This window comes from Zasmidium cellare (genome assembly GCF_010093935.1).
Source record: "Zasmidium cellare ATCC 36951 unplaced genomic scaffold M409scaffold_1, whole genome shotgun sequence".
Taxonomy (NCBI): Eukaryota; Fungi; Ascomycota; class Dothideomycetes; order Mycosphaerellales; family Mycosphaerellaceae; genus Zasmidium; species Zasmidium cellare.
Window position 1 is genome coordinate 1,086,754 of NW_022986945.1, and position 23,063 is coordinate 1,109,816.

General features: G+C 54.5%; 8 protein-coding genes across 8 annotated transcripts; 4 read left to right on the plus strand and 4 right to left on the minus strand.

The window, feature by feature from the left end:
* Nucleotides 1–2: 2 nt before the first annotated feature.
* On the minus strand, nt 3–1,224 carry M409DRAFT_62064 (uncharacterized protein; the record flags this gene model as incomplete). The annotated part of the gene is made up of 2 exons (XM_033815002.1): nt 3–1,128; nt 1,184–1,224. The coding sequence occupies 2 exons, from the start codon at nt 1,222–1,224 to the stop codon at nt 3–5; spliced, it is 1,167 nt and encodes a 388-aa protein (XP_033674704.1).
* Nucleotides 1,225–1,871: 647 nt separating this feature from the next.
* Nucleotides 1,872–3,062, plus strand: M409DRAFT_48738 (uncharacterized protein; the record flags this gene model as incomplete). Its single annotated transcript, XM_033811027.1, has 1 exon — nt 1,872–3,062. One exon carries the CDS (start codon nt 1,872–1,874, stop codon nt 3,060–3,062), a length of 1,191 nt encoding a protein of 396 aa, XP_033674705.1.
* Nucleotides 3,063–3,241: 179 nt separating this feature from the next.
* M409DRAFT_48739 (glycoside hydrolase family 20 protein) lies at nt 3,242–5,095 on the minus strand (the record flags this gene model as incomplete). Its single annotated transcript, XM_033811028.1, has 2 exons — nt 3,242–4,900; nt 4,955–5,095. The coding sequence occupies 2 exons, from the start codon at nt 5,093–5,095 to the stop codon at nt 3,242–3,244; spliced, it is 1,800 nt and encodes a 599-aa protein (XP_033674706.1).
* Nucleotides 5,096–5,966: 871 nt separating this feature from the next.
* On the minus strand, nt 5,967–7,202 carry M409DRAFT_62066 (glycoside hydrolase family 43 protein; the record flags this gene model as incomplete). Its single annotated transcript, XM_033815003.1, has 3 exons — nt 5,967–6,411; nt 6,465–6,913; nt 6,963–7,202. 3 exons carry the CDS (start codon nt 7,200–7,202, stop codon nt 5,967–5,969), a joined length of 1,134 nt encoding a protein of 377 aa, XP_033674707.1.
* Nucleotides 7,203–7,840: 638 nt separating this feature from the next.
* On the plus strand, nt 7,841–9,448 carry M409DRAFT_48741 (uncharacterized protein; the record flags this gene model as incomplete). Its single annotated transcript, XM_033811029.1, has 1 exon — nt 7,841–9,448. One exon carries the CDS (start codon nt 7,841–7,843, stop codon nt 9,446–9,448), a length of 1,608 nt encoding a protein of 535 aa, XP_033674708.1.
* A 664-nt stretch (nt 9,449–10,112) lies between these two features.
* On the plus strand, nt 10,113–10,616 carry M409DRAFT_16090 (uncharacterized protein; the record flags this gene model as incomplete). Its single annotated transcript, XM_033803487.1, has 1 exon — nt 10,113–10,616. One exon carries the CDS (start codon nt 10,113–10,115, stop codon nt 10,614–10,616), a length of 504 nt encoding a protein of 167 aa, XP_033674709.1.
* Nucleotides 10,617–11,029: 413 nt separating this feature from the next.
* Nucleotides 11,030–13,901, plus strand: M409DRAFT_62069 (uncharacterized protein; the record flags this gene model as incomplete). Its single annotated transcript, XM_033815004.1, has 5 exons — nt 11,030–11,053; nt 11,163–11,395; nt 11,450–11,889; nt 12,056–12,947; nt 13,892–13,901. 5 exons carry the CDS (start codon nt 11,030–11,032, stop codon nt 13,899–13,901), a joined length of 1,599 nt encoding a protein of 532 aa, XP_033674710.1.
* An 835-nt stretch (nt 13,902–14,736) lies between these two features.
* Nucleotides 14,737–18,347, minus strand: M409DRAFT_16092 (uncharacterized protein; the record flags this gene model as incomplete). Its single annotated transcript, XM_033803488.1, has 4 exons — nt 14,737–15,013; nt 15,072–17,198; nt 17,252–17,361; nt 17,418–18,347. The coding sequence occupies 4 exons, from the start codon at nt 18,345–18,347 to the stop codon at nt 14,737–14,739; spliced, it is 3,444 nt and encodes a 1,147-aa protein (XP_033674711.1).
* Nucleotides 18,348–23,063: the final 4,716 nt, after the last annotated feature.

Here is a 23,063-nt window from a genome sequence, read left to right on the forward strand (position 1 = left end):
GTTCACGTATCACTAGCCTGCCCTCCGTTGGCGGCCGGCTTGGGTCTGTTTGGGAGCTGCTTCCCCTTTCCCGATGCCTTGTCGTTCCAACTAGCAATGAGCGCGTTGCTAGGCTGGATTTCCTCATCCAGTATCTTGCTCGCCGTCTCGCTCCCATAAACCGGCAAGCGCTTAAGTCCCTGTTTCTTGAACGACTCCGGGACCAACTTTGGATCCAGCAAGCCAACCTGCACCAACACCGACGCTTGATCCCAGTACACGTGCTCATGACAGAGTTTCCCGCCACGCACGCAGACGATGCTCACGACTGCGACGTGCACTTGCTTGTTGGTCGGCTGGACACCGGGAAGAATCCAGTCCACGACCTGTGTGTGTTTGAACGAGACGATGAACTCGTCGACCACTCTGTCGACGCCCGCCGTCCGACTGACGAGCTTCATGTTGAGCGAAGGCGGATTCTGCGGGATGAAGTAGTCTCTGTAGAAAGACAACAACTCCCTCTGGCCAATACCACCCGTCATCGTCGCCACATTATTCACATACGCATCCTCCGTCATCCCACTCAACGCCCCCTCCGCATCTCTCCTCGCATAGACACTCGCCGTATGCCTCTCCCTCACCGGCACCAGATCAATCTCCCCCACCAACTTAAACCCCTTCCTCACCAACCCCAACGTCCGACTCCACGCCAACCCCGCCGCCACCTTATCAAACGTCTCCAAATCATGCTCCGCAAACCCAGGCTCCGCGCCCCGATACGTAAAACTCGGAAACGCCGGCGCGAACCCCTGCGTGCCGGCGATATGGCACAAGACCTCCAAATGCGGCGGGTACTTCGTCTTGGGGTTCGGGATGGACGAGGGGTAGTACGCGACGAGCGCGGCGAGTTTCGGCTGCGGCTTGATGTGGAAGTCCAGACACTCGGCCGCGGCGTGGCCGAAGGCGACGATGGCGTAGGACTCGCCGAGTTCGAGGTCGTCGGCGAGGTGGGCGAGTTCGTTGCGGTAGGGTTTTCCGCCGGCGCCCAGGGGGAGGTAGGTTACGTCGTAGCCTTCGGAGTGGAAGTGGGCGAGGAGGGTGGGGTCGAAGTCGTCGTCGTCGGCGGTGAGGTGGAGTCTTGGGGGAAGGCTTGAGTCCTTATCCTTAGAGAGGGTGGACGAGTGCAAAAGGGGACGGGGCGTACCTGTTGAACTTGAGGAAGCCGGTGCCTGTTTGGGATGTCATGGTTGTTGAGTTTAGAAGTGGGAATCCCGTAGGAGTAGGAGTGTAGTGAACAGTCTAGTTGTCGATCGAAAACGTGCACAGGCGGGACTATCTTAAGCTTAAATCATCCACGTGCGATCAGCGGTAAGTGAATGTTGGAAGTGGCGGGGGAACGAAGTGTGTGACGTCAGTGTCAGAGCTCCAGTCCAGACTGGAGCCACGGCAAGATTTTTGGACGAGCTCGAAACAACTGCACACTGTGCTGGCATTTCGTGACCCACTCCTTTTCTACTTGCGACTTACGGAAATCTGGACATTTCAGCCAATCTTTGAACGACCGTGACTAAGAGTCTATTCCTGGACGACACTCTTCGGCAACTTGCTCCGAAAGGGCTGAATTGTGGCCGCATACCAATACTTGTCTCTGTTTGCGATCGCCCTACCAAGACACTACCTGTCTCACTGGCAATCAATCCACACCTGAAACACAGGACCCAGCTTGGTTACACTCCATAGGACCCCCGACATCACACCACACCACCACCATCAAAATCAACTTCCTCCACTCCCTCCTCGCCACCATAGGTCGCAAACACAAACCCCACCGCAGCCAAAAGGGCTCCCACAAACCCGGCCGCAACCGTCACCCCATCGGCCAGTTCTTCAACATGGGCAACGAAGAGAGCTCCGTCGTTGACGACTCCGTCCCACCTGCTACTCTCACAAACCGCACAATCGAGGCCGTGGCCGACTACATCAAGTCCGGCGCCGCAGACAAGATCGTAGTCATGACCGGCGCGGGCATCAGCACCTCAGCCGGAATCCCAGATTTCCGGTCCCCAGAGACAGGCCTCTACGCAAACCTCGCGCGACTGAACCTCCCCTACGCAGAGGCGGTGTTCGATATCAGCTACTTCAGAGAGAAGCCTGAGCCGTTCTACACATTAGCCCACGAGCTCTACCCGGGCAAATACCGACCAACCATCACGCACTCCTTCGTCAAACTCCTCCACGACAAGGGCCTCCTCCTCAAACTCTTCACGCAAAACATCGACTGTCTCGAGCGCGAAGCCGGCGTCCCGGACGACAAAATCATCGAGGCGCACGGCTCGTTCGCGCGGCAGAGCTGTATCGAGTGCAGAGCGCCCTATACCGAAGAGGAGATGAAGGCGCACATCGAGGCGAAGACGATTCCGAGGTGTCATAGTTGTCAAGGGCTGGTGAAGCCGGAGATTGTGTTTTTCGGCGAGCAGCTTCCCGCGGAGTTTTTCAGGGCGAGAGACCTCCCTGCGGAGTCGAATCTGGCGATTGTGATTGGGACGAGTTTGACTGTGCAGCCGTTTGCGAGTTTGCCCGGGATGGTGCAGGACGGTACGCCGAGGATTTTGCTCAATAAGGAGCGGGTGGGTGGGCTGGGAGGACGGCCGGACGACGTTCTAGTTCTTGGGGACTGTGACGATGGGGTGCGAAGGCTTTGCGATGCCCTGGGGTGGCGGGATGAGCTCGAGGCTCTGTGGGCGGAGACGGCGCCGAAGGCTTCTTTTGATTTGGGCAAGCAGAAGGAAGCGGAAAAGAAGACGAGAGACGAGGCGCTTGAGGATGAGGTGGACAAGTTGACCAGGGAAGTCGACGAGACGCTGAATCTGTCCAAGTGGCATGAGGAGAAGGTGAGGAATGAGAACTTACCGAAGGGTGTGTCGGAGAAGGTCGAGTCGAGCGTGACGAAGGCTGCTAAGGAGGAGAAGGAGGGTCTGGGTCATGTGTTCATCGGCGGTCCGAGAGTCGATAGCTTCACTCCGGCGGAAGGCTCAAAGACGGCTGAGGACACGAGGAAGGACGACGATGGTTCAAAACTGTAGAGATCTATTAACGGAGTAGCGGGAGTTTGTGGTGTACATGGGCAACGAGGCCGACAGGAGCCGGAAGATACCCAGGAAAGGCAAGATATTGATCAATGATGGAGTCATATATTATATGCAAGAAAGCTCACTATTTCAAGTCCCCATCAATGTTCTCCCGTAAGTCAGAAGCAAAACGCTCACCCTGATGGAGGATACGCGCACTGCGTCCCATTCTGCGTACAGAACGGCATCTGAATCGGCTCAGCAGCCACCCCTCTCGCAACAAGCCGCTCACGCATCTCCGCCAGACGAGGAGACGCCTCGATCTGCGAACGATTCTGTCCAGAAGCATCTTTCGCGCCACTCCAGAGAATCTCTCCTGCGGCGCAGAGACGGGGCCAGATCTTAAAAATCTCACATGTCAGCAAACGATTCAATTCTAGACAGGAGGAAGGATATGGGCATCTCACCATTTTATCCAAGTTGACTGTGTCCGTCTGCTCGCTCCAGATATGCGCCTCGCCACCGATAACCAAATGCGTGAGATTCTCCGGCACGCCTTCGAGGGGATCCAAGGAATACATGACTCTCCAATTGTGCACGGGCGCGCAGTAATCATTGAACGGCCAGTACTCCGCCGCGTTCGAGGGGTAGAAATCCAACCATTGGCCCTTGCCGCAATCCAAGTACCAGTAATTGTAGTTTCCAACGAGGGTCTGGAAGCCTTTCTGGACGGAGTTGATGACGGCTTCGGTGCTCTGCCAGGTTTGGATGATGGTGTTGTGGGGGAGGGTGAGGTTCCATTCGAGCAGCATTTCTTCCCAGACGAGCGGGGTGAGGTCGTAGGTTTGCGTGACTTGGTGCATGTTGCGGTCCATGTACTTCTGCATGAGAGGTTGCAGGACGGAGGAGGCGTTGGAGCGGACCGTGTCGTCGAGGAGGTAGGTGTTCATGTTGACTTCGTCGCCGCCGAGATGGAAGTAGGGCGTGTAGGGTTTGAGTCGCGGGAGCAAGTCATCCAGGAGTTTCTCCAAGAAATCGTATACCTTGGTGGAGTTCAGTTTGAGGCTTCCGCATGGTGGCTCGGCGCAGTAGGTCGTCCAGTCGGGTTGTTTGTTGAAGGCGGCGATGAGATCTGGGTGGGAGAACCAGATGGAGGAGGTGTGGCCTGGGTTGTCGATTTCCATCGCCACGGTTACACCGACCAGCTTGCCATATTCTTGTAACTTCTTGATGTCTTCGGGGCTGTATCTTTGGAAGTTGACATACACACCCTTGTCTGCGAGTTCTGGCAATGCAGGAACTTCGAGTGGCCAGGACTGCGCATCAGTAATGTGCCAATGAAGTCTGTTGAACTTGTTGAAGGCCATGGCATCGATCGTGCGGTATAAGTCTGCGAGAGGCTTGAACGTCCTAGATGTGTCCACGTTGAGTCCTCGCCACTTGAATTTGGGCGCATCAGTGACAGAGACAGGCGCCTTGTCCGTGTATACGCCGCCATTGGTGTGTTTGTAGAACAGTTGAGTGAAAGTCGTAAGACCGTAAAGCAATCCGACCGAAGACTTGGCCGAAATGGTCACCTTGCCTGCCTCTGTGACCTCCAAAGTATACGATTCGTCGACACTGCTCGCATTCCCTCCAGCATCGGGCCCATTCTGCTCCAAGACAATCTCGTGAATATAGGTAGAATCACCACCCAACGTAGGTTCGAAGTCCGAAAGTCGAGGCCGAAGTTTCCAAGGAACAAAGTTCTTCTCGAAAAGCGTGTCATATGTCCTCTGAATCGCGCTTTTGACGACAGGTGGTGGTTGAGCACCAGGACTGCTCTGGTTTCCATTACCGTAGCCCTGTGGTTGCTGCGCATCATAGTTAAGTAACTGCTCGTCCCGAAATAGAGAAGTAAGGCTCACATGTCCAGGCCCATTATAAGTGACGGTGACTTTATCCCGTGCGATCCAAAGCACGCCGTCGCCACTTTTGTATTCTTCAGGCAGAGGCCATACTGCTAACGCGGTCGTCGAAAGCGCCGCGATAACGGCTAGGAGCCTCATGATTAGGGTGTTGTTATTGCTGTTGGGACCACAACAACGAAAGAATGGGCAGGTCCGCTGATGATAAAGATATCCTTCCTTCTATTCCAAGCGACAAACAGGCAAAGTGTGCGGTACTGGTGGCAGAGAGGCGTTCAGCCTTTGTATCATCTCCAACCCGTTGGCGGGGTTTCTCCTGGACTGCAACCCTGTGATGGACTGGGGCCCAATTGCGGCTTAGCTGCTGGACTGCATGAAGGCCGTTGTGGTTGGGGGCCGGCCTTGCTTCCAAGAGAATTCCTTCTGGAATGAAAGCCCAAGGCCGTCTGATGAAGTCGCTCCACTGTTTGCTGTAGAGAGAAGTCAAACAGACGGATCCAGTGTGATCGTGTAACAGTCTATCCGCAAGCAAGCAAATCGACCAAATTGCAGAGGCAAGGTAGTGACGTTGCAACGAGGTTGAAGCTCTGGAGGGACGTTGCGGCGCATCCACGCCACTTCCCGCCGTTCATCGTTGCCAGGGGCTTGGGCCAATGAGACATGAGAACAATGGCCTTGTTCTCTCGATTGCAGACAGCCCTCTTTACTTCGTGTTGATGCGAGGTCTATTATTTGCATTCACAGCCTTTACAACATGTAGCTGCCGCAAGCGAACCATTCCTCTTCACGCCCGCAGACCGTGCGACGATGGACCGAGACACAACTGCGGCAAGATCGCGTATGGCTGCCAAGATGAGTAGTGCGATGTGAACTCCTGAAAGATGAAGAATGGGCAGAGTTGATTGGTACTTTTAAGCAAGTCGCAGAGTAATAGATCAATGCCAACTTTGACGTTGTATATGAGTTTGCACGACATCGTCCGCTTTTCAACTGCCAGTAGCAAACCTGCAAACTAAAACATCTTCATGCTAGAGTTCTGTCCGCTAGGGGCCTCGTACGGCCCATATCCTGGCCGAGGGAAATTTGGCGTCCCGTCATCATTCCATGTGAACCTCTGTGCTCGAATATTCCTGGCTCCCCAGCCCATGAAGGGGTTCTCCATCCCATGGTACACAATCCAATCCTCTGTACCATCTGGACTGGTGGTGAAGCTGGCGTGACCAACTCCATAGGCCTTCTCCAGGGGGTTCTGATAGAACACGCAACCTTCGTTGTTCTTTTTCCAGTCTGAAGGATTCATGGGGTCGTCGCCGACAAGTTCGAGCTGGCCGAGGCAGTAGTTTCTGTTGTCACTACGTGCTGCACTGTAGATGATGAACTGCTGTCCGGTCTGTCTGTTTGTGAGCTGCTCTGGGCCTTCGTTGGATGAGAGACGGATGTTCTCAGTTCGACCGAACCTAAACAAACATTCGTAAGCAAAGGATGGTTAGAGGGGATTTATTATACATACGGCGTCTTCTCCCATGGATTCGTCGGTACAGAGATAATCTGTCGCTCAGTGACATTCGACTCAACCGTCCACGGATCGCTCATCTTTGAGATGCAAAGATTAGCCGGCCAAGAGACATAAGCTGAGTACCAACACGAGTACACATGGTAGAGACCCGTCGAATGCTGGAAGTAGGTCCCATCGATAGCGAATTGGTTGTACGTGTCAATCTGGCCCTTGACGCCATTGAGCTCACCCTTGAGGGTGTAATTGCTTGTCCATGGATCAGAAGTGCTGCCCTCCAGCACGTACATGCGGTGGTTAACAGCAGGACAGTCAAAAGTGCACAGCATATCGATCTCCCGTGGGGGCGTATCCGAGTTGGGGTCGGCGGTGAAGATGATGTACCACTTGTCGTCGATATTGTGCAGTTCAGGAGCCCACAAGTCGGTCGAGTATGGTTGGTTCTCCTAATTCATGTGAGAGAGCGATATGCATTCAAGCGTATACAAGGCTTACCGGAGGCAGAAAAGCAGCCTTCATCTCTGCACTCGACCAATCCGTAAGCTCTGGGCTTCGCCACAGAGTGATGTTGTTGGTCGTAGTGTAGACGAGATAGTAGTATCCTCCATAGCGTGTGACCCAAGGATCCGCGCCTGTAGGTACGATTGGGTTGGTGAATGTGTTGGAGCTACTGTTCTGAGCAGTGGCGAAGCCGAGAAGGCCACTGAACAGCGTCAAGCCGAAAGTGAGGTTCATCTTGCAAGAGAGATGTCACCGTGTGAGAGTGTCGAGGAATGAGATCGGCTACGAGAGTAATATATTCACTTACCAAGACGGGAACCTCGCGTTCTGCAGGATTGGTGTAGTCTTGACGGCATGCTCAATGCAGCATAGAAAGAGGTCTTCTCCGCACGGAGGATGTGGAGGAGGTCGTCTCCAAGGAAACCACCGCCTCTATGCCGCCCCCGTCTTGGTTAGGACCTCGTAAATTCGGATTTGAAGGGAAAGTCTCGTGATGATGCCAACTCATGCACCGATTCTTCCGCGTCATGATGGCGCATGCTTTGGATCTGTGAAACGTGAAAGCAGGATGTTTCCCTCGTGAAACAGCAGCTTGGGGATCTTGGGGATTGAAGTGAATGTGGCTTGCCGTCATCGGCTCCACTAGCACGTGATCTTTGATCGGCTGACGGGCCGAACCAGAAGTCTAGAAACCGGCACCGAGAGTGCTTCAAGACCACGACGTCGGTAGCTTTTGACTTCCACAACTTGCAAACAACATTGCATTGCAGCTTTAGCGGAATTCGACCCTGGTGCCGCTAATGACCGGGCCACAAGCCTAAAGACGACCTTATCGCGACCGCAGGTCTTCCACTCCTGCACCTGATGCCAACATGAAGAACGACGAATTCAGGAAGCTGGTGACGGCCGCACGACAGGATGACGGCTCACCACCGCAACAGTCAATGGCCCAACGTGCGCTCGGTGGGAAGAAGTCTAGCTTTGCTGGCATGACACCGCGGCCGGGCAAAGCTGTGAGCAACGCAGACTTCGCACGACAGATCAGAGAGCGTCACGCTTCCCTACAGCCCGCCAAAAAATTCAAATCGTCAGCTCCCAAGGGCAGCAAGTTTGCGGCAGGATATACGGACCGTGCGAAGGCGCGTCAAGAGGCAGAGGAAGAAGAGGACGACAAAGCGAAGCGGATCAGTGCTTTGGAAGAACAGGTGAAACTAGGCCAGCTGTCACAAGAGACGTTCGAAGCTCTTCGCGACCAGATCCTTGGTGGCGATGCGTCAAGCACACATTTGGTGAAGGGATTGGACAGGAAATTACTGGAGAGGGTGAGACGAGGCGAAGATGTTCTTGGGCTTGGAGCAGGCAAAGATGGGACTGCGCCGCCAGACGTGGATGAAGAACTTGATAAATTGGAAGAAAAAGACGTGGAGGCTGTCGCACGAGAGAAGACTGAGAAGAAGGGCACGAAAGCATCTCAAACTGCTGGGGTGAAGCGGACAAGAGACGAAATCATGGCCGACCTCAAGGCGCAACGTAAAGCCGCAGCAGAGGCGAAAGCTGCGGCGGCACCTGCTTTCGATAGCAGGTGGCGGAGAATAGGTGATCCTGCGAAGCCAAAGATCGAAATCGACGCCAAAGGAAGGGAAGTGCTCATCAGTGTCGATGAAAATGGGGTTGTAAAGAAGAAGATTCGAAAAGTTGCGGCAGACTCGGTGCCAGACTCCAAAACTTCCGCTGATATACCAGATGCGAGTAAGCCAGTTCTTGGAGCCGATGTGGCTGTTCCAGAACAACCGATCCAGCAACCAGAATCGGAAGACGATGATGATATCTTTGAAGGCGCAGGCACCGAGTATAATCCCTTGGGTGACGTGGAAGATGACAGCGATGACGATGAGACTGACGAGGATGTGGACGAGAAGAGCCCAAAGAATCGAGCTGAGCCTTCCCGTGGCGAAAACTACGAAACCGGGCAGGTAGAAAAGAAGCCAGAGCCTGATGCAAATACTGGACCACCATCAGCTCCGGCGCAACGAAACTATTTCAAAGTCGCTGCGAACGATTCAAAGGACGCCGAACAAGACAGATTCAAGGGCATAGAGAATGTCCTCAAAAAAGCGGCTCAGATTGGAGCAAAAGGCACGAATGAGAATGACGATGATTCTATGTCGAAAGCAGAACGCGAAGCACGTGCAGCCAAACACGCAAAAATGCTGGCCCAGCAAGATCGTGACCTCGAGGATATGGACATGGGTTTCGGATCTAGTCGCTTTGAAGATGAAGAGGGTGCGGCGGATAAGAAGACACGCCTTTCAAAATGGAAGAACAACACCACCGCTGATGACGACGGCTGGGACGAGGATGAAAACGAAGGCGAGGCAAAGAAAAAGCGCAAAGGAAAGAAACGAAAGGGAGACGCCAACAACGTCGACGATATTATGAAAGTCATTGAAGGACGCAAGGCAGCAGCAGGGAGCAAATGAGTTGACATGCCGTTCGTATTGCAAAATTAAAGAAGACTCTCTGATCAGGCATTAGGTAAACCAACACGACACCCAAACTCGACCTTATCCAGCCTTGGCAGTCACATGTCGCTGGCTTCACTCATCGGTTCTTTCAACAGCGTCCGACCAGATTCCATCGAGCTGTGTGGCGTAAAATAGAAGCGATGCCTCTATTACACGTGGTATTCAACTTGAAATCGGCATTTGACAGCCAGTCATATGTGCTAAGCGCCGGACGCAACTCCTTAGGCGCCTATGTGCTATTTAAGACCAAGCATCCGAGCAATTCATAGACAACGACCCACGTTGCAGCGCAAACTGCCGACTGCCAGCGCTTAACTTCACGACACTTCCCTTTGACTTGTTTGAGACATTCGCAAGAGCTTCGGGGCTCCAGAAGAACAGTTTCAGGTCACACGCATGTCGCTGGACTGTATCAAAATACTGCGCCGCACAGCAGCATAGGCGCTCGATGTGGTGGTATTTCATCGACGAGGTCACGCGAAGGTAGGTCAATCTTTCCAATTCGGTCTGTCAATCCTTCTTCACTACTTTCGCAACGATACGAGGGCTGCACCAGTACGGCGCATGCGAATCTCACCTATCGAGCACGCCCTTTACAACCTCTACTCGTATCTGGAGCATGTTGTCGACGAGATACATCGAACCTAGGACCGACGCGGGTGCACGACCTACAGCGACTGGCGAATCATGCATTAAACTCAGCGACGGCGAACTCATCACCTCCCGAACGGCCTTCATAACCTCACTCACCGTCTGCATCTTCATCACGGGCGTCTCACTCCTCGCACTCACGGTCCTGCTCTATCGAGAAATCAATCGGCGCCGCGAAATCAAAGCCGCAAGAACCTGGGGCCGTCAATCTCGACTCGGAAATCGAATCTCAATGCTGCGAAAAGAAGTGGACGATTCTTTCAAGCGACGATACGCAGGCTGTTTAGTCAACGAGCCGGAGAATCCTGAAATGGGAAGCGATAGTCCTGTTGAGATCATGCACCACGAAAGGGTTTGGGAGGCTCCTGCTGTGCCTGCGAAAGTTCACCAGGGGAGGATGAATGCGAGGAAGAGTAAAGTTGGGAGTTTGTTCTTTGATCATGGGATTGGACTCTGGATGCCGAAGCGATGATTTGATGGCTTGTTATACCAATGTACTCCTCTTGCATAGCGTCTTCACATGTGAACGGATCTGTTTGGTCTTACTGTTGTCCACCAGTCGGCTCTTGGCGTGTATGCACGATGGTTCGTTCCTGCCTCAACAAATGCTATACTCCACCTCACCTAACCTCACCTTCTCGCTTCGCACCCACGTGAAGGGGCTAACTACACTCCTCCCTTCTCGACATCAACATCTGCTCTATAATAAATTCCCCTCGTACAGAAAGATGCAATACGAGCTGCAATGTCACAGACAAATGAGAAAAATGGGGCCAAAAGTGAGGGGCTGGCTAGACTTCACGCACAGGGACACAGCCGGCCTGAACGACGGAGTCGCTTCCAACGTCACACGATGCAGGCGCGGGAATGCATAACGTGGCAACGATGTCTGTTATTCTTGTGCTTAGTGTTCGTACTGATTACCATCCTCCTGTATAGCCCGTTATACAGCCTGCCGGACGATGGACAGATCACGGACGAGGACCTAGCAGCGGAGCTGCCTCAGTCCCCTGATCAGACTAGAAGATGGTGTCCTTTATCACCCAAGTTAACTCCACCTGACGATGGTCTGGAAGACTCCAGGATCCTTTTCGCCATCGATGAAGTTCTTCATCGACAGGTTGAGCGATTGTCGGCGGTCGTGAATGTCTCCACCATTTCTTACGACGACAATGGCCAAGTCGGCGAGGACATGCGTTGGGAAACGTTTGGCGAACTCCATACAGTCTTGAAAAGACTCTTTCCAGTAATGTAAGCCGAACCGAGTTACAATGCGAGAAGACCGAACTCATGTGAGGAATATAGTGCTCAGCAAGTCGAAGTGGAGAAGATTAACAAGTACGGCCTCTTATATTACCTTCCTGGCACCGACCGCTCCCTCAAGCCTATCCTTTTGATGGCACATCAAGACGTCGTGCCACCGATGGATCCTAGGCAGTGGACTCATCCGCCGTTCCAGGCTCACTTCGATGGCGAATGGCTGTGGGGACGAGGCGCGTCCGACTGCAAATCGAACCTCATAGGCATCTTGAGCGCAATTGACGCACTCTTGGCGCAGGCGTACACTCCTCGGAGATCCATTTTGCTCGCGTTTGGATTCGATGAGGAGACTGGTGGCACGCAGGGTGCTGCAGAGATTTCCCGCCACCTCGAACGCAATATGGGGAACGACTCCGTAGCGATGGTGTTCGACGAGGGGGGCATGGGAGTCAAGACGCTTGGACACATCGCGTATGCGCTGCCTGGTAAGTGCCTCTATCATCCATGGCTGTGGGCCTGCCTCACTGCATAAGTGTCTGGGGTCGTTCTGTTGTGCTTAGGGCTCTTACCGCCTCAGCCGACAGACCTCATCAGCATGTGATCACCATTCACTTGGACCCTAGCGCGGGTTTAGCTGACGTTGAGGTGTAGCTGTTGCAGAGAAAGGTTTCGTTGATATCATTCTCACGCTGGAGACGAGCGGTGGACACTCTTCCAGACCACCAAAGCACACCTCTATTGGTATCATGTCCAAGATCGTCGAGGCGCTGGAAGAGAACCCGTTCTCCCCCGTACTGGATCAAACGAACCCCATGAGAAACGTGTTACAGTGTGAAGCCGTTCACTCCCCTTCTCATGTGGAGCCCTGGTTGCGTAAAGAGCTGGCATCCGGCGGCTCTGCTCATGAGTTGGGCGAGAAGATGGTCAACTCGCGCGGTGATGCCATCCGCTGGCAAATTCAGACGTCCCAAGCAGTCGACATCATCCATGGCGGAAGCAAAGATAACCAGCTCCCTAGCAGAGTTGAACTCACCGTCAACTATCGCATCTCAACCCACGACGATGTGGAGGAGCTACTCAACAAAGTCGCCCAGCGCGTGGCGTCCGTCGTACACGAATTCGACATCGCCGTTTCAGGTCTTGGATTCGACGAGGAGCAGACTGAAGGAGGTGTCATTCGCCTGGCATCGAAAGACCTGTTGCGGCCATCGCCTATCACTCCTGCGAACTCGGAGAACGAAGTGTGGAGTATTTTCAGTGGCACGTTGCGTCAAGTCTATGAATCTGTAGACACCCTACCCGGCGTCGAGACTGTCGTGCCGGTGGGCAGCATCGCGACGGGCAATTCAGACACGGCGCATTACTGGAAGCTGACGAGGAACATTTATCGATTCACTCCTAGCCGAGAAGGCTCGAGGCTCGGCATCCATGACATTGATGAGAGGATCCAGATGAGCGACCATGTCGAAGCTATCCGAGTGTACTACGATCTGATACGGAACATTCAGGCGTATGACGGCGACGTCTGTGATGGCGAGTGCTTGTATCCGATGGATCTCGTCGGCAACCAGCCCCTGGCCCACCCATCGCGGCGAGCAGCGACATGAGGAGGTCATGTGGCTCCGTCGCGACAACCACCCACCATTGCACTCGACCATGACGAAAATAGCATGTCGAAGCCGAAAACGCAACCTCAAGCAAAGAACCCCCATGCTTCTCTTCCTGACGTGCTTCACAGAACTGGAACGCCTAAGGACCGGGTAAACTCAGCTCAAGCTACTTGCACCTATTATCTCGTCTAAAAACCCACGCGAAAATCCCATTGCTGCCCAACGACAACCACCACGAGCTCTCACATGCCGACTAGGTTGAGCCGCGAACTAGCAGATATGATCCCGCGCTCGAGCACCATCTAAAAATCCCGAGCAAGTCCTTCAAACATGTCCCCCCGCGATGATAATTGGCAGACCAACACCTTCAGTCGCAACGGCAGATACAGAACTGTATATCTGCCGTCGCCGGTGGCATTTGCTTATTCCAGCATTCGAGAGAACCCTAAGTCTAACCTAACCGCCACACATCACAACATCCCACTCACATCCACTTCACACGAGTCAAGACGACACACCACCCACTCATTCCGTCGGTTGCATGTGAAAATCCAACCCAGCCAACAGACAAGGTGAAGTCGACGAATTTCCCAGGAGATTGGAAGGACCGTTGGTGCTAGAAAAGAACAAAACCCAGTTCTGGAGGGATGGATTGGATGGACGAACCCGCGGCACCGCGGCCGAGCCGTGAACGATCCTCTCGCTTCAAAGCTGTCTCGATTATGATTTAGGCGTTCGACGCCGGCGGGAAAGGCTAAAAAGGCGATGGTCGGGTTTTCCGAATAGAATGTTACGTCCAAGGAACGAAAGAGGTGTGTGTCATGCGGTGCTCGGTGGGTGTTCTTTCTTGTTTGTGGGTTTTGAACTACTGAGTGAGAGATCTGTGAGATGATGATTGGGTTGGTCGATCGACGAAAGGCAGGATTCGTCCGTCGTTCACGTCCAAACCACTAGGTCTGCACGTGTTCTATATTGTTCAATGTACATGCCAGAGCCTCTAGTAGTGAGAAGAACATTCCGTTTTGCTTGGATGTTTTTGGTACAATGCTGTATACGATCTCCACGGCCTTGCCGCTTCGCCCATCTTCACCTTCACCATCAACCACCACCACCAATACTACTACTTCTCTCCCTCCTCCACCTCCTTTCCATTGTGTGAACATTCCCATATACTGTACAGATAGACAAGAGCGCGCGCGAAAAAAACAAAAACCCCCCAAAATCGAGAAACAGGCCGTCTTGCTCATTCTCATCCATATGAAAAATTCCACCAGCCTGAGCCCTGTTTCCATCCATCCATACTCCTGGTATAGATTCGCGAAAAGTAGCAAACGACCGAACAAATGTGGTGCGATGAGTTCAAAAAAGGTTGCCTCCCCTGACGCAATGGCGTGATAAAAAGTGGTATATGTTCGCGCGAATAGGGTCTGAAAACGCTGGAAAAACGATCCTCCCCGGATGCTGGAATGCTTGTCGCTGATGGTGGGAGTTTCAAAAAAGACAGATTGCCGCGCCCAGTCGTTTGGTGGTGGTGTAGTCGGTGGGTGCTGATACACACGTGTGAATGTTGTGATAAAACGCCAAAAAGGTAAATGCCCGATGATGTGATGCAAAGCGCTGAAATTTGGAGGTGTCCGCCGGCTGGTGTTGGTGTGAGGATAGTGTTGATGGGGTCAAGGTTGTGAGTTGTGCTTGTGAGCTTGAGATGAGGTAGCATCACGTTCATGTGCTATGTCCGCCAAAGGAGTTCGCAGCACTCATTGGCTCCACGCCCTCGTTGTGGTAGATGTCAGGCTGCTCGCTCGACACTGGAAACAGGAGGTTGTTGAACTTCTCGAGGATGCCGCAGTCGGCTGCGCATGTAGGCGAAATGGGTGCTAGTTTTCGAAGGAAACCGATCGTCCTTTGCAGTCGTTCTCGGAACTTGTCGGTCTGGACGATCTGCTTCATGTAGTTGGTCGTGAACGTCGCACACAGGACGAGCATGTTGCCGAATTGACTAAAAACAAGGTTAGCTACATTGATCATAATCGCTCATATGACAACCTCGAACTTACGCATGTGCTGTGCCGTGGATATTGGTGATGATCAGGCGGTCTGGCACTCCGTCGAACGCGATAGTACTGTGCATGGCTGCATCCACACATCGTCTGGCGGCTCCCCATACTGTCGACTCGCCGAGATTCTCGATGGCCCTGAAGAGATGGATGTCAGCCTTGTCACGCGGGTTGCCGTATCCATCCCTCGCGACAGCTTCCATTGGATGACCATCTCGGAGACCTGGCATTATGTGCAGCGCGTAATCGAGGAAAGGTCTGTTGATGATGTACCTGGCCCCGTAGTATTTCGCACGCAATCGAGCCGCAAGGATGTCCGATGAGGGCGGGTCGTTATCATTCCATCTCAGAGTCGGCGGGAGTCCCCTTCTCCAGGTAGTGAGGATATTCTCATGACCCAGAAGCATCTCTTGAACTTCAGACAACGGCTGGCTTAAGCACTCTGGCCCGTACATCTCTCGATGGACCTGGTTCAATCGTCGTCGCAGGAACAGCTGTGCCGTGTAGTATATGAGGATGTTGTCGTAGTCCTCTAGTCTACCATCTGGCTCCAATCCACTGTACGACTCGTCCTCAGGTGTCTTGTGAGGCATGAGGAGCAGGTTCTCAATGGTTTGGATCCCACTGGACGGTAACCTCAATTCTGCGAGAATGTCACTCTCCAGTTGGAGGCACGTCCACGAGGCAAGTACGATCAGGCTCTGTCGCGTATCCTTAATACGCTTCTGCGCACTTTCATGCTGCCTTCGTACGTCGCCGTAGGCCGTCCAGTAGTTGTCGTTGTACAGCTTGTAACGATCGAGGAGAATGAGGATTGCACGACCTGCCATCGTTATCCAGCTCATGCTTTCCTTAACACGTGCTAGCTGGCCCTTGTAGAGACCTGCTAACAGGAACATCTGTGCGTGAACGAGATCGTTACCGTCTCCTTGGTCACCCAAGATCTCAGCGGCTTTGGCATAGTACGCAATCCCAGGGATAACGTCCATGTTCCTGGGTCCAGCCATAATGGCGCTCGGTGAGCCTTCCATCGACGAACGTCGACTTCGTGACTCGGCAAGTCGCGTGCCAGCGTCTGACGGTGGTGTCGGCTGCGTCGTTGAAGTCGACTTTGGCGACATAGGAGAAGGTTTGATGTTGGTCGACACTGGTGAGCTGGCTGCGAGACCACGAGCGCCCGAGATCTGATGGGAGATGACCGAATTGGCCTGTAGTTTACTGTCGGCCACGACCGCTGGTAGGGGATCGCGATGCATGCATATCTTGCCCAACGCCAGCACTAGGTAGATGATGGCGTTTCCGGGAGATCGTTCGGTCTGCTCTCTTTTGCCGTCGTGATCTGATCCAGGGCCCACGTTCGCAGTTGAGCCATTCGATCTTTGTCGTTTGAGCGGTCGCTGGTCTGAGTCGAAGGTATTGCCTACAGCGAATGCTGCTCGAGGCCTGCCAGTGCTGTAACGCCTGATGAAGTTGTCAAACATCTTCCTCAGTCGTCGCTTGTCGAGGAATGGATGCATGATGTGAATATGGCGCATGTAGCTGTCGTAAAGCATATTGATCGTGGCCGCGTCCAGATCGACTTCACCATTCGATTTGAGGCCTCCCGCACCGTATGGTTCTGATCGACGAGCTTCACTGTTAGGCGTGGAAGGGAATCCAGTGCCCCAAAGTCCATCGGCATGCGGTGTCGCAGCCGCTGCTTCACCGCTTTCGTCGCTCCTAGCAGGACTGGCAGGGCCACCTGGTTGCGTTCCATCGTTCTCGTCAATGCCTTCACCACGAGTCCACAGTCGAAGCACGCCACGATCTTCGGCTTCCATCACATAACCATCGTTGTGCTCCACGTTAGCGCTTCTCAAGAGCGGGCGCACAGAAGGCCAAAGCAACAGCAACTTATGCGGTGCGGTCCTGTGATCGTCCAGCTCCGGCTTTCGTTTCGGTGGTTCTCGATCGTCCATGATCGTAGGCTCCGGCGCGTTCGGGTGGGTGGCGGTCTCGTTCTGCTGGTTACTTTGCTCGACTCGGCGTAATCGCTGTTCGAAACTGTCAATCTTGCTGGTCAACTCTTTGAGCCCATCAGAATGAGATTCCATGTAACTCAGAAGCTTCTCCATGTTCTTGTCGGTTCTACCACAAGGTCAGTATAGAAAATCGAGACCAACGACTGGATATTAAATTACTTGGCTGGTGGAGTATCACGATATTGACATGTGAGACTGTTCTCCTTGCAAAAAGAGCACGGCGAGCCCTCATCACACTTTTGTTTCCGCTGTCTGCATTGCTCGCAGGCCTGAAACACGTTAGCGAAACTTTGGGTGACATGAGTGTGCATTGCAGCAAACTGACTTGAGTTGCGCGCATTTGCTTTCGTTTGGTACCGAAAAGGTTACCAGCACTCGCGGGGCCGTTGTATTGTGGCCCACCGTACATGGACGGTTGATTCGGCGGCGGATATGGAGGGTAATGGCCATCCATTATGCGTGTGGGCTGCGCCGACGGGTACTGCTCATGGTGCTGATGCTGCGGTGGAGGGGGCGGTAAGCCGTGAGGCAGGTTGCCATGCGTAGGCGGGTATCCATGATGCGCGCCATGATCCATCTGGTGGGGAGGGGGAGGGTCAGGCGGCGGCGGCGCGCCGTCCTGTCCTGCACTGGGAGGAAACGATCCCGGCCCTGGACCAGCAGGTGTAGCAGGCGAGCGCTGAGGCCCAGAGTCGTGCGAGTATGAGCGGTTCACGGGTGCAGGCGTGGCATGGCCAGAGCGGTTGTGGTGGTTGTAGGGATAGTGGTATTCAGGCGGGCCGCCCTCGCGCTGGTCGTGGGGCGGCGGTGCCGAGGGGTGGCGGAAGGAAGGCAGATTCTGTTGCTCTGACGAGGGCGCCGGCTGCGCATGCGCGGCCGGCTGTATGGGAGGCAGCGCTGGCCCTTGGGGAGGAGGGAGATTGGGCGCGCCCGAGTAGGGCTGTTGCTGAGGAGGGTGCTGCTGCTGTTGCGGCGGCGGCGGAGGACCTGGCGCAGGTTGGGGAGGTGTCTGCTGCGGATGCTGGGGCCGGGCGTGATGGGGATGATGCTGCTGAGGGTGGTGTTGTTGCGGTTGTTGTTGGGGGTACTGGCCCGGCGGGGGCGGCGGCGGAGGGTAGGGCTGCTGCGGTTGCTGGTGGTGCTGCTGATGTTGGTGATGGTGGTGGTGCTGGCGCGGGTCATAGGCGGGCGGGGGAGGAGGAGTAGCAGCAGTGTTGGGGGGGAGCTGGTGGTAGGGCGGTCTCCTGGAGTCCATTTGGGCAGGGCGGTCGCCAGGCCATGCGGTCAAGGCGCTGCTACGACGTCGTCGGCAGTCGTCGCACGGGGGTCAGACCTCGTGCATCAGGGCCTCTGGACAGACTGGGCAGTAGCGACTGGACCGTACTGGATTGGACCTAACAGCCAGCAGGACTCGGACACGGTTACGGTTGCGGTTGGCGGGCGTGCGCGGTCAGGCCGGCGACATGGCGCTTGCCGGCGGGCGCTGGGTCGGACGGGGACTGGGTTCTCGTTGTGCGTAAGCAAGGCGAGGACGCTGTGAAGGCTGGCAGGCAGGGTTGCGAGCGCAGCGAATGGATTGGCATGGCCCAACGGTCGTCGGCGCAGCTGGAGCAGCAGTGTTCGTGTTAGTGATGATAGGGATGGCAGGCCCGCGAAGCTACGCTGCGCCGGACAGCTCAGAGTTTGATCCAGCGCTGCGTAAGGAACCGACCAGCTGGGTAATGGGAAAACGAGAAACCTTAATTGCGCCCTGGCCCGACGACTGGCTGCGAGCCGCCCGCGCTGCGCCAGGCACCATCCGCTCCCATTACATTGTTATTGCCGCGCGCTGGCCGTCCGTTACAGAAATCCGCGCGGGCACACGATATGCACGCCCATGCGGTGTCATGCACTGCAAACGCAGCAGCAGCAACAGCGAGGCATGGCTGCCCGCAGACAGCTCACGCTCATGTCGCCCATCACTCACGCACATCCCACCCCGGCTCCCTGCCCTGCTGCCCGTCCGCCCACCCTGGTCCCGATCACAAATAATGCACGCTCCACCAGCCCACCACCGCCGGCAGTCTGGGACAGGCTAGCGCTAGCGCACAGCCAGGATCGGCAGCCATGTGAAGCGCGCGGCGCCTCATTGTTGGGAGATGGGATAGATCAGATAGATAACCGGCAGCAGCAGCAGCAGCTTCCATCGCACCTGCCCACCCAGTCCCACTGCTGCCAACAGCGCTGCAGTTCACCGTCTCTTGCTGCCCACGCTGCCGTCGTCTGCACGAGTGAAGACGCAAATCAATCCACACGCAGAATGCCATCGTCGGCTGCTCCCCCACCACTGACCCGTACTGCCGAAACCTTCCGAGTCAACCGCGCTTCGAGAGGTTTGAATCAAGAAGCTTTTCAGATCGCCGCCCTTCGCCGCCCGGTGCGGCATCGTTATACCGAGCTCCAAATCCCTCTACCTCCTCTCACTTCACTTCCGTCCCTTGTACTAAAGTTCTGCTTGTTCGCCTCACGTTTGTGCCACCACTCGCCCCTGTGACATCTGCGACACTGTGACATCTCCTCGGCCGCTGATCGGAACGGTCTTCGCATCTCGCCCTATCTATATGCACCCCAACGCGCCATCTCAGCTATAATCGATCTGGTCGAACAGTTTGCACCCTCTCCAGATCGAGTCTGTGTCCTATTTTCGCAGGCATGCCGTGGCCGTTGTCGCCACGCATTCAAGTCATGGCCTCTCACTGCGTCCTGTTGGCGTCTCTGCCTCTCATTTGACAGCCCACATAAGCTTTCACATTTGCGGCTGCTGAAACCGCTCAAGCGCACGCCATCGCAGCTTCTTGTATTTGCAGAATGCATCGTAGCCGCGAGGGTGCAATAAGAATAAGACATTATGAGGGAGACAGCCCCCGCTGATCAGCGTCCGTCGAGCATTCCGGCAAATCGGTGAAGACAGTCGTCTTGCGCAGAGTTGATCGTCACACAAAAGGCTGCTTCGCGCGTGTTTGTTCCGACAGCCGTCGTGGCGTCGCTATCCAGCACCCACGCCCGATATCCTCCCACCCAACTCACGTCACCCATGGCCTGCTGTGCGCCCTGACAGCACTCGCTCGTCTCTCAAATTCATCAGTGCTCGACGCCGCGATGCGACTCTACCACATCACCATCACGGCCACGTGCTAGAGGCTGAAGCCACATTCCCGGAGTCTTCCTCGAAAATGCAAAGTCTCCCGTTTTGGTGGCACTTTCGCCCTTCTACAAGAACGTCTCCCGCGTTCCTTGGCGTTTACTCCAATGGGGACAGGATTTCCCTCTGACGTACTCTGGATCTTTCGAACTTCGGCCGCAGTTCTTCCCATGGTCATGCGATCATCAGGCAAACCACACCGCATCTTTCGCGCGCAGAGATGAGCTAAGCGGTGCTGCGTGACACGAGGACAATAAAAGTTGACGTGCTGGCAACATGCCTGACCGACTTTCCCGTCAACCTCGGGTTGTACAACGTCAATTCGGCCCTGTTTCTGTGCCTCGATTGCCTGTCTGCGCGACTCCATTCTTGGACCACTCCGCGCGCCTGCACATCCTCATTATTGTCAAATGACACTCCTCACATCACCTCCCGGCCACAATTCCGACACCGCAGCAACTGCAAGTTCAACACCGTGTCTGGAGAGCGTACGAGGTTCGCTTGTAAGGTTGTCGCTGTCGTGATCTTGACGCCCAAAAATACGCGAACCATAATTCTAGCAGCCGCCGATAAGTCTGTGTGTTCGGGCCGCACAATCTCCGAAGAACGCACGGCAGCAGTATCCGATCTACGCAGTAAGGCCGTGCAGAGACACGACTGCACGCGAAGAAGCACAGAAGAAAGATCCATGATTCTATACCACCGGACTCACACCACTATGTGCCACATCGTACGGCCTGCATAGCTGCTACTCTACTAGCAGCTGCCACCGCACAGGCCAATTCCTGCAACACTGGCCCAAATCTACCACGTGCAATAGATGGTCACCGCCGGCACATCTTGGTGAATCGTCAGCTATTTCCGCTTCGTGTCCACGCTGTACCGGCAGCTGCCATAACCGGACCGACATCAAGATTAACTAGCAGGTTCACCAGCCTACAACGGCAGAGTCCATTTCCTCCAGAATCGCCGTTCCATCCACCAAACTTTCGTCTCGGGCTATAGCCTGCATGCCTGCAGACCGACCGAGACCTGGAGGTGAAGTCAAATTCGGCACCGTTGTTGGGCCACATCGAATGCCGAACTTACAAGCTACCTGGTCCCTGACTCCCTGAGCCCCTGCTTTTCATCGAAGAAGCCAAAGTGGGAAGTTCAAGCAGTGAGGCACAGGGAAAATAGGGGACCGCACAGGCAAATCTTGCCGATGGACAACCACATTTAGCAAGCCGCCTTGACCACATGACCTCGAAGTCCTGCGGGTCATCTTGCAACGCATGAAGTTGATGCCTGACCCTAGACCCAGTCAGCAATACACTACGAGTCAGACACACGCAGCGAATGTGTTGGGAAGATGCCAGGAAGAGTCAGCCTTACGCAGGCGCCTAATATGCGGTGAGTTGAATCTTCTCCACAGCATCGCAAAGTCTATGTCAGTCAGGTTGATTTCGTCTCGTGTGACCACTTCGGCCGCAAGGAAGTCTTTCATGGCGAGTCATCGTCAGCTTGCGTGATCCCTCTCACAGCAAGCATTCGACGATGTGATGAAGTGGGAGCATCTCCTTTCCTGATTTTCAACCAACCTTCACACGCTGCAACGCAACTTCCTATTTCAACCTTGGAAGCAAAACATAATAGCGCGATATTTGTTCGCTGCCCGAAATCGCACTCAAACGCCACCACTCTACCAGCGCTTGACACAGGGATGATGGCTGTACAACACGCGTGTAATCATAGCAGAGACGACGAGACGTCACGATATTGTTTCGATTCCTCCCGGCGGCACTACAAGCATCGTCATTGACAGCTGTAAGACATGGATGTCCATTTAAGGGCTTGAGTTTTCCACAGTGCGAATCAGCGACATCCTGCGCTCTTGCTAGTGTGACAACATTTGATGAGGATTGGCTTTCGTCTTCAATACTCGACCGTAGGACGTCTGTCCGTACATGAATCCCGACACATGCCGAGCCGAGCCGACCACCCTGCCGATAGCTTCGCAGTAACTTCCCACCTTCTTCACTTCACGTGCCCGACAAGAACGACCACGACGACCAACGTCCACTGTCGACCCTCACTTCGCCTACAGACTTCGACGGATGTTAGAGGAGACGAATGGCGCCTTGCTGAGAAGGAGGAAACGCGTACAACAGGACTCGATGGATCTTCGATGAAGCTGATGAAGCTCCAATACTTCACCAGCTGTTGATGCCCAACTTTCCAGCTCACCTAACTCAACGCTCCTACTTCCCTTCGCGCGGCCTTTGCAGATAACGTATTGATCACGAGCCTGCGATTAGATTTCGGACTCACCAGCCTCGCATTTCGCCATACGGTGGTCATGGCAAGCATTCCTAGAGACTAGACCGCACACCGCAAACTTTCGCAATGTGATCATCACACGAACAACAGAGAAGTCATCTGAACTTGATACAGTATTCCTCCGCAGAGCTACAAGTCAAGTAAGTTGTCACAGCTCCTCCCATCACACAATTCCTTCACTACGAATGGCTGCTATTCCCTCTCCTACAGGCATTCGAGCTCGGGCGATGTCCGCGCTCATTCGCTCCTGCCGCGTGAGTTCTGCAAAACGTCGCTACCGTTAGCCCGCTCTTCCTTGGCAGAGACTGGTTTTGGGATCAAGCTCATCACATCATTGAGGAAAACAAGGCCAGACCGAATATCGTCGCTCGAAGGCGGAAATACGCTCCTCATCACTACGATTCTTCCCCTCCTTCGTGCCGTGTCCCAGCATAGGGAACAGTGATGAAGGAAGGCGATCCGTAACGAGCG